The 10505-nt window shown below is 45.6% G+C and overlaps 1 protein-coding gene across 2 annotated transcripts in view; it reads left to right on the top strand.

Moving 5' to 3' along the window:
• The window catches only part of LOC128657305 (gastrula zinc finger protein XlCGF26.1-like), a 98398-nt gene that overhangs the window by 8620 nt on the left and 79273 nt on the right, over window positions 1-10505 (top strand). For both annotated transcript variants that reach the window (XM_053711598.1, XM_053711597.1), the window contains exon 2: window positions 8027-8134. In XM_053711598.1, the coding sequence (XP_053567573.1) occupies window positions 8092-8134 (43 nt within the window). In that variant the 5' untranslated portion in view covers window positions 8027-8091. The remainder of the gene's footprint in view (window positions 1-8026; window positions 8135-10505) is intronic.

Raw genomic sequence — 10505 nt, 5'->3', positions numbered from 1 at the left:
AAAATCTCATTCCAGAAAGTGAAAAAAAAACCTTCTGGCTCTGGGGTATATTGGTAATGTACAGAAGCCTCTACTACGCAGTGTATAAAATCTTGCTTTACTCTTGTTGTTAATGACCAGATGACACTATGTGCTCATGTCCAGTCTCTGCGTGAGGAGCTCTTATTGGTAGGTAAGCTCCATGCAAAGTGTACCTACTAAGCAGCTATTGCACAAGTTGCCAATTTCTTATAAAAAAATGTCTAAACATGTTTTTTTGTTTGTTTTGTTTTTGTAGGCCCTTGGCAGAATGTCTTACTCTGGTGTGCTTGAATTGTACAACACCAGCTGATGAAATCGGAGTGCAAGCTATACGTGACAGCAGTGCTTGTCATCAGAGTATACTGAAGTAGGCTCACAAGTGTGCTCTATACGTGACAGCAGTGCTTGTCATCAGCGTATACTTTAGTAGGCTCACAAGTGTGCTCTATACGTGACAGCAGTGCTTGTCATCAGCGTATACTTTAGTAGGCTCACAAGTGTGCTCTATACGTGACAGCAGTGCTTGTCATCAGCGTATACTTTAGTAGGCTCACAAGTGTGCTCTATACGTGACAGCAGTTCTTGTCATCAGAGTATACTGAAGTAGGCTCACAAGTGTGCTCTATACGTGACAGCAGTGCTTGTCATCAGAGTATACTGAAGTAGGCTCACAAGTGTGCTCTATACGTGACAGCAGTGCTTGTCATCAGCGTATACTTTAGTAGGCTCACAAGTGTGCTCTATACGTGACAGCAGTTCTTGTCATCAGAGTATACTGAAGTAGGCTCACAAGCGTGCTCTATACGTGACAGCAGTGCTTGTCATCAGAGTATACTGAAGTAGGCTCACAAGTGTGCTCTATACGTGACAGCAGTGCTTGTCATCAGAGTATACTGAAGTAGGCTCACAAGTGTGCTCTATACGTGACAGCAGTGCTTGTCATCAGCGTATACTGAAGTAGGCTCACAAGTGTGCTCTATACGTGACAGCAGTGTTTGTCATCAGAGTATACTGAAGTAGGCTCACAAGCGTGCTCTATACGTGACAGCAGTGCTTGTCATCAGAGTATACTGAAGTAGGCTCACAAGTGTGCTCTATACGTGACAGCAGTGCTTGTCATCAGCGTATACTGAAGTAGGCTCACAAGTGTGCTCTATACGTGACAGCAGTGCTTGTCATCAGAGTATACTGAAGTAGGCTCACAAGTGTGCTCTATACGTCACAGCAGTGCTTGTCATCAGCGTATACTGAAGTAGGCTCACAAGCATGCTCTATACGTGACAGCAGTGCTTGTCATCAGAGTATACTGAAGTAGGCTCACAAGTGTGCTCTATACGTGACAGCAGTGCTTGTCATCAGCGTATACTGAAGTAGGCTCACAAGTGTGCTCTATACGTGGCAGCAGTGTTTGTCATCAGAGTATACTGAAGTAGGCTCACAAGCGTGCTCTATACGTGGCAGCAGTGTTTGTCATCAGAGTATACTGAAGTAGGCTCACAAGCGTGCTCTATACGTGACAGCAGTGCTTGTCATCAGAGTATACTGAAGTAGGCTCACAAGCGTGCTCTATACGTGACAGCAGTGCTTGTCATCAGAGTATACTGAAGTAGACTCACAAGCGTGCTCTATACGTGACAGCAGTGCTTGTCATCAGAGTATACTGAAGTAGGCTCACAAGCGTGCTCTATACGTGACAGCAGTGTTTGTCGTTAGAGCATCGAAATGTAGATTCAGGAGCATGCTCTATATGTGCAGCAGTGCTTGTCATGAGAGCATACTGAGGTAGGTACAGGAGTATGCTGTATATATAGCAGCAGTGCTTGTCATGAGAGCATACTGGGGTAGGCACAGGAGTGTGCTGTATATATAGCAGCAGTGTTTGTCATGAGAGCATACTGAGGTAGGCACAGGAGTGTGCTGTATATATAGCAGCAGTGCTTGTCATGAGAGCATACTGAGGTAGTTACAGGAGTGTGCTGTATATATAGCAGCAGTGCTTGTCATGAGAGCATACTGAGGTAGGTACAGGAGTGTGCTGTATATATAGCAGCAGTGCTTGTCATGAGAGCATACTGAGGTAGGCACAGGAGTGTGCTGTATATATAGCAGCAGTGCTTGTCATGAGAGCATACTGAGGTAGGCACAGGAGTGTGCTGTATATATGGTAGCAGTGTTTGTCATGAGAGCATACTGAGGTAGGTACAGAAGTGTGCTGTATATATGGCAGCAGTGCTTGTCATGAGAGCATACTGAGGTAGGTACAGGAGTGTGCTGTATATATAGCAGTAGTGTTTGTCATGAGAGCATACTGAGGTAGGTACAGGAGTGTGCTGTATATATAGCAGCAGTGCTTGTCATGAGAGCATACTGAGGTAGGCACAGGAGTGTGCTGTATATATGCCAGCAGTGCTTGTTATGAGAGCATACTGGGGTAGGCACAGGAGTGTGCTGTATATATAGCAGCAGTGCTTGTCATGAGAGCATACTGAGGTAGGCACAGGAGCGTGCTGTATATATAGCAGCAGTGCTTGTCATGAGAACATACTGAGGTAGGCACAGGAGCGTGCTGTATATATATAGCAGCAGTGCTTGTCATGAGAGCATACTGAGGTAGGTACAGGAGTGTGCTGTATATATAGCAGCAGTGCTTGTCATGAGAACATACTGAGGTAGATACAGGAGCATGCTGTATATATAGCAGCAGTGCTTGTCATGAGAGCATACTGAGGTAGACACAGGGGTGTGCTATATATAGCAGTAGTGCTTGTCATGAGAGCATACTGAGGTAGGCACAGGAGTGTGCTGTATATATAGCAGCAGTGCTTATCATGAGAGCATACTGAGGTAGGCACAGGAGTGTGCTGTATAAATGGCAGCAGTGTTTGTCATGAGAGCATACTGAGGTAGGCACAGGAGTGTGCTGTATATATAGCAGCAGTGTTTGTCATGAGAGCATACTGAGGTAGGTACAGGAGTGTGCTGTATATATAGCAGCAGAGTTTGTCATGAGAGCATACTGAGGTAGGTACAGGAGTGTGCTGTATATATAGCAGCAGTGCTTGTCATGAGAGCATACTGAGGTAGACACAGGAGTGTGCTGTATATATAGCAGCAGTGCTTGTCATGAGAGCATACTGAGGTAGGCACAGGAGTGTGCTGTATATATGGCAGTAGTGCTTGTCATGAGAGCATACTGAGGTAGGTACAGGAGTGTGCTGTATATATAGCAGCAGTGCTTGTCATGAGAGCATACTGAGGTAGGCACAGGAGTGTGCTGTATATATGGCAGTAGTGCTTGTCATGAGAGCATACTGAGGTAGGCACAGGAGTGTGCTGTATATATAGCAGCAGTGCTTGTCATGAGAGCATACTGAGGTAGGCACAGGGGTGTGCTATATATATAGCAGTAGTGCTTGTCATGAGAGCATACTGAGGTAGGCACAGGAGTGTGCTGTATATATAGCAGCAGTGCTTGTCATGAGAGCATACTGAGGTAGGCACAGGAGTGTGCTGTATAAATGGCAGCAGTGCTTGTCATGAGAGCATACTGAGGTAGGCACAGGAGTGTGCTGTATATATAGCAGCAGTGTTTGTCATGAGAGCATACTGAGGTAGGTACAGGAGTGTGCTGTATATATAGCAGCAGTGCTTGTCATGAGAGCATACTGAGGTAGGCACAGGAGTGTGCTGTATATATGGCAGTAGTGCTTGTCATGAGAGCATACTGAGGTAGGCACAGGGGTGTGCTATATATATAGCAGTAGTGCTTGTCATGAGAGCATACTGAGGTAGGCACAGGAGTGTGCTGTATATATAGCAGCAGTGCTTGTCATGAGAGCATACTGAGGTAGGCACAGGAGTGTGCTGTATAAATGGCAGCAGTGCTTGTCATGAGAGCATACTGAGGTAGGCACAGGAGTGTGCTGTATATATAGCAGCAGTGTTTGTCATGAGAGCATACTGAGGTAGGTACAGGAGTGTGCTGTATATATAGCAGCAGTGCTTGTCATGAGAGCATACTGAGGTAGGCACAGGAGTGTGCTGTATATATGGCAGTAGTGCTTGTCATGAGAGCATACTGAGGTAGGTACAGGAGTGTGCTGTATATATAGCAGCAGTGCTTGTCATGAGAGCATACTGAGGTAGGCACAGGAGTGGGCTATATATATGGCAGTAGTGCTTGTCATGAGAGCATACTGAGGTAGGCACAGGAGTGTGCTGTATATATAGCAGCAGGGCTTGTCATGAGAGCATACTGAGGTAGGCACAGGAGTGTGCTGTATATATAGCAGCAGTGCTTGTCATGAGAGCATACTGAGGTAGGCACAGGAGTGTGCTGTATATATGGTAGCAGTGCTTGTCATGAGAGCATACTGAGGTAGGCACAGGAGTGTGCTGTATATATAGCAGCAGTGTTTGTCATGAGAGCATACTGAGGTAGGCACAGGAGTGTGCTGTATATATAGTAGCAGTGTTTGTCATGAGAGCATACTGAGGTAGGCACAGGAGTGTGCTGTATATATAGCAGCAGTGCTTGTCATGAGAGCTTACTGGGGTAGGCACAGGAGTGTGCTGTATATATAGCAGTAGTGCTTGTCATGAGAGCATACTGGGGTAGGTACAGGAGTGTGCTGTATATATAGCAGTAGTGCTTGTCATGAGAGCATACTGGGGTAGGTACAGGAGCATGCTGTATATATAGCAGTAGTGCTTGTCATGAGAGCATACTGGGGTAGGCACAGGAGTGTGCTGTATATATAGCAGTAGTGCTTGTCATGAGAGCATACTGAGGTAGGTACAGGAGTGTGCTGTATATATAGCAGTAGTGCTTGTCATGAGAGCATACTGAGGTAGGTACAGTAGTGCTTGTCATGAGAGCATACTGAGGTAGGTACAGGAGTGTGCTATATATATGGCAGCAGTGGTTGTCATGAGAGCATACTGAGATAGGTACAGGAGTGTGCTGTATATATGGCAGCAGTGCTTGTCATGAGAGCATACTGAGGTAGGTACAGGAGTATGCTGTATATATAGCAGTAGTGCTTGTCATGAGAGCATACTGAGGTAGGCACAGGAGTGTGCTGTATATATAGCAGTAGTGTTTGTCATGAGAGCATACTGAGGTAGGTACAGGAGTGTGCTGTATATATAGCAGTAGTGTTTGTCATGAGAGCATACTGAGGTAGGCACAGCAGTGTGCTGTATATATAGCAGTAGTGTTTGTCATGAGAGCATACTGAGGTAGGTACAGGAGTGTGCTGTATATATAGCAGTAGTGTTTGTCATGAGAGCATACTGAGGTAGGTACATGAGTGTGCTGTATATATAGCAGTAGTGCTTGTCATGAGAGCATACTGAGGTAGGCACAGGAGTGTGCTGTATATATAGCAGCAGTGTTTGTCATGAGATCATACTGAAGTAGGTACAGGAGTGTGCTGTATATATAGCAGCAGTGCTTGTCATGAGAGCATACTGAGGTAGGTACAGGAGTGTGCTGTATATATAGCAGCAGTGCTTGTCATGAGAGCATACTGAGGTAGGTACAGGAGTGTGCTGTATATATAGCAGCAGTGTTTGTCATGAGATCATACTGAAGTAGGCACAGCAACATGCTCTATATATTGTCATGAGACAAGGCTCAGGAGCGCACTCTATACATGACAGTAGTGCTTGTCATAATAGCATACTGAGGTAGAACAGGAACGTGCTTTATATATGACGGCAGTGCTTGTCGTTAGACTATATAGAGGTAGGCACAGGAGCACTGTCTTTATATGACAAAAAGGTTTAAAGTCCAAAGCACTATGAATAAGCATCTGTTTATTAAAGCACAACAGACAGGTAGATGTGCACATGTTATGCTTTAATAAACAAATGCTTATTCATAGTGCTGTGGACTCTACACATTTTGCTATACCTGTTAGAAGCTTTGGCCGTGGCTCCAGTCCTACGTGCACTACCCCAGATGGGAGTTCCAGGTGCTGAGCTTTACATTATCTGTTGTGTCTATATATGGGAGAAGTACTTTTCGTAAGAGCATACTGAGGTAGGTACAGGAGTGTGCTGTATATATAGCAGCACTGTTTGTCATAAGAGCATACTGAGGTAGCACAGGAGTATGCTGTATATATAGCAGCAGTGCTTGTCATGAGAGCATACTGAGGTAGGCACAGGAGTGTGCTGTATATATAGCAGCAGTGCTTGTCATGAGAGCATACTGAGGTAGGCACAGGAGTGTGCTTTATATATAGCAGTAGTGCTTGTCATGAGAGCATACTGAGGTAGGCACAGGAGTGTGCTGTATATATAGCAGCAGTGCTTGTCATGAGAGCATACTGAGGTAGGTACAGGAGTGTGCTGTATATATAGCAGCAGTGTTTGTCATGAGAGCATACTGAGGTAGGCACAGGAGTGTGCTGTATATATAGCAGCAGTGCTTGTCATGAGAGCATACTGAGGTAGGCACAGGAGTGTGCTGTATATATAGCAGCAGTGCTTGTCATGAGAGCATACTGAGGTAGGCACAGGAGTGTGCTGTATATATGGCAGCAGTGCTTGTCACAAGAGCATACTGAGGTAGGCACAGGAGTGTACAGTATATATGGTAGCAGTGCTTGTCATGAGAGCATACTGAGGTAGGCACAGGAGTGTGCTGTATATATAGCTGCAGTGCTTGTGATGAGAGCATACTGAGGTAGGCACAGGAGTGTGCTCTTTATATTCCAGAAGTGTTTGTCATGAGAGCATACTGAGGTAGGCACAGGAGCGTGCTGTATATATAGCAGCAGTGCTTGTGATGAGAGCATACTGAGGTAGGCACAGGAGTGTGCTGTATATATAGCAGTGCTTGTCATGAGAGCATACTGAATTAGGCTCAGGAGCGCACTCTATGTATGGCAGCAATGTTTGTCATGAGAGCATACTGAGATAGGCACAGGATCATGCTCTATATGAGGCAGCAGTGATTGCAATGAGAGCATACTGAGGTAGGTACAGGATCATGCTCTATGAGGCAGCAGTGATTGTAATGAGAGCATACTGAGGTAGGTACAGGATCATGCTCTATATGAGGCAGCAGTGTTTGTAATGAGAGCATACTGAGGTAGGTACAGGAGCGCCCTCTATATATGGTAGCAGTGTTTGTCATGAGAGCATACTGAGGTAGGTACAGGATCATGCTCTATATGAGGCAGCAGTGTTTGTAATGAGAGCATACTGAGGTAGGTACAGGAGCGTGCAAGATATGAGGCAGCAATGATTGTAATGAGAGCATACTGAGGTAGGTACAGGATCATGCTCTATATGAGGCAGCAGTGTTTGTAATGAGAGCATACTGAGGTAGGTACAGGATCATGCTCTATAGGAGGCAGCAGTGATTGTCATGGGAGCATACTGAGGTAGGTACAGGTTCATGCTCTATATGAGGCAGCAGTGATTGTAATGAGAGCATACTGAGGTTGGTACAGGATCATGCTCTATAGGAGGCAGCAGTGTTTGTAATGAGAGCATACTGAGGTAGGTACAGGATCATGCTCTATAGGAGGTAGCAGTGATTGTCATGGGAGCACACTGAAGTAGTCTCAGGAGTGTGCTTTATGTTTGACAGCAGTGCTTGTCGTGAGAGCATATTGAGATAGTCACAGGTTAAGTTGGATCAAGTAGTTGGATACATACAATGTAACTACACTTTTCCAAGACGCTGGTTTATTTGGGTCCATAACTGGTACCTGTTAACCTTTTCAATTGGGATTTTTTTTCTTCTTAGCTGTGCTACTGTACTTAATTTTTTTATTATTTAAACCGTATTCTATAAAATCTGTGCCAATTTCTTCCCAAAAGTGATTCAATGTTACTCAGTGCTGTAAGTGTCTGCATTTAATACAAAGCTTGATTTTATTGTCTAGATTATTAGGCTTTAGGATATTATTGTAAAAAAAGAAAAAACCTACAAAATTTTTACCCCCTGTACTGTGCTCTATCAGGTAACTTCCTGCTGTAATTACAGGGCGTCTAGAGGAAAACCCGGGCACTGGGCTATTAAATGTGAAGGAAGAGGATGAGACAGATGACATGAATAGTCATCAGACTGAAATACATTGCTCCCTCCCTGCCGGTGAGTAGTAATACGTGAGAGTCTGCCGGGGCTGTGCACACAGCTACTTACTGCTCTCCCTTGTAGTTTACTGTCTGGTTTATAAGCGCAGATAACAACATGAGTTTAACCCTTGTTTAGTTCTTGGTGTAGTTTTATACCGGAATATAGAGGCTCACTGTAAAAATAAAGGATGAGGGGGGGTGGAGTTAACTGCAGAGCAGAGTGGCAGCCTTGAAGGAGAGCTCCATCACGAATAAGTTTATTTCATTTAAAAAAGCTGACAGAAAGTATTAGTTTTTACTTGTGGAGGCTAACATCAATAAGCCTATACCTTTACACCTCACTGTAGGCACTTTAGAACCGAGGATAGTGGCCCTTTCTAGCTACTAGATCCCAACCCAGAGCTAGTTCCTAAAGACTCCCCTGGAGCAAAACAGCGTGGCCTGACAGCAGGAGATTTGCAGACAGCTCCGGAGGGTAGAGATTCCTCTCCGGAGTTGTAATCACTACAACAGAGACGAGCTCTGGGACCGGAGCCCGGGGGAAAACCCCTCTGCAAGCAGGCGACGGAGTAAAACTCTGTGAACGCAGGAGACCCAAGAAGACCTGGTCGCCCGCTACAACGAACTCGAGGCTAACACCAGATCTGTAGCACTGGTCTGCAGTAAGAAGACCCTCTTGTGCTCCCTAGGACGCCCAGCCACCACCCGCTGAGAAGACACAGAAACATCGGAGCGGCGCGAACGGCCGCCATTTTACCTCCAGCTCCTGTACTTCAGACTCCGATAGGGGTGAGTCTTGGGTGGGAAAGGACCGGCATCTAAAGCCGAATTGAGATCTAGCCCACTCGCCGGACACCCATCTGAGGCTATTCCTTCCCCGGTCCAGCCGGGAGACACAGAAGAAACCCTGCAGGCTCTTCAGTTTAGAGATCACGCTGGACCTCTGGTCACTGAGGGACCCACAATACAGGTCCTTTTAAATATTGCCAAGGGGGTTCTGTTCTGCTAAGTCTGTAAGCCCAATCCTCAGATTTTGGACCCATACAACTCCAACCACAGTGCTGAGTACAGACTCACGCAAGCTCTCATAAGATTCAGTTCCCCAGCAATTTTGATTAGATGTAGGTGAGCAGCCATTCTTGCCCAATATTCATTTAGGGGAACTCATTGTACAACAAAGCAGCGTGCAAGACTTAGTCAATATATTACACACTGACTTTAATCTATAATACAAGAAAACAGAGACTGTACCTTACCAATAATCTCTGAGCTTGCCCCTTGAGACCTTCTGCATGCAGCACCCTGCAGGCTCACGGCCTACCTTCTTTTTCTTTCCCTGGCCTAAATTAGATCACTTATGAGCCATCAGTGAGGAAGTACATAGCAGTGCTTTAACTGTATATAGTGGAGGCATCCTACAGCTCTGAGGTGGACATTTTCCTATGCATTTACTTTAGACAGCTCCTGGGCAGTCATATGAAGTATTTAACTTGTTTTTTTTGCACAGACTTGTCATTTTAACTATATGCTTAAAGCTGCTGCGTCAGCAACATTGTCTTTGAGCCTTGTGCCAAAGTGGAGTGTTCAATTCATTTCTGCTTGTTAACACATATTTTCTCCTACAGGTTCCCAGTACAGCACCACCCATAACTGCCCCCTAGTATTTATGGCCCAGGCCTGTGTCCTTCTTTGAGTAATTGGAGTTATCCCAGGGTCCACAGCCTATTACCGATTGCTATACAGATTGTTAGGGGCCCTTACTGGTCATTGACCTGGGACATCACCGCCCCGACAGTTTACACAGCTCCGAAGGCTCAGCACAGTGGTTCTCTCATTGTATGGCCCTACTAAGGATCACTTAATTAGCTTTAGCATAACCTGAGCAATTGCAGGGGACTATTGCTGGTCAACTGGGAAGTAGCCTGTTGAAAATATTTAAACCAGCTTGAAAATCTGTAAACCCCCACACTTCTGGCCCACCCACGTGACGGGCTGGTCACTTCCACCTACCCACCCCCTTCCTTTGTGTTGTATCCCCTTCTCCCTCTAAATTAAGTTATAACTCATTGGCTGTGGCCCTTGATTACTTAGGCCCCAATACTCATGCCACAGTATTCCCCACCATCTTGCCTTAATCACTTGCAGGGCTTTTAATACCTAGTATTGCTCTAAATATTGGTGTATACTATTTCCTGTCTTCTCTACACTGTGTTTGTTGAGGTATCCCTACAAGTTTCGCTGAACGGGACTGGCTGCATTAGTCCCCCTCGCGCCTCCCCCTTTCCGGCCCAGCTTGTCTGGGTTGGTCACTTCCACTCTCCTTTTCCCCTTCCTCTTGGTCGTATCCCCCCTCCCTGAGGCGCGTGGGGGCTCTTGGGAGCCGTCAC

The sequence above is a fragment of the Bombina bombina genome, chromosome 4 (genome assembly GCF_027579735.1).
Source record: "Bombina bombina isolate aBomBom1 chromosome 4, aBomBom1.pri, whole genome shotgun sequence".
NCBI classification, from domain to species: domain Eukaryota; kingdom Metazoa; phylum Chordata; class Amphibia; order Anura; family Bombinatoridae; genus Bombina; species Bombina bombina.
The sequence above is the reverse complement of the archived record's forward strand: the minus strand, read 5'-3'. Positions and strand labels throughout refer to the sequence as shown.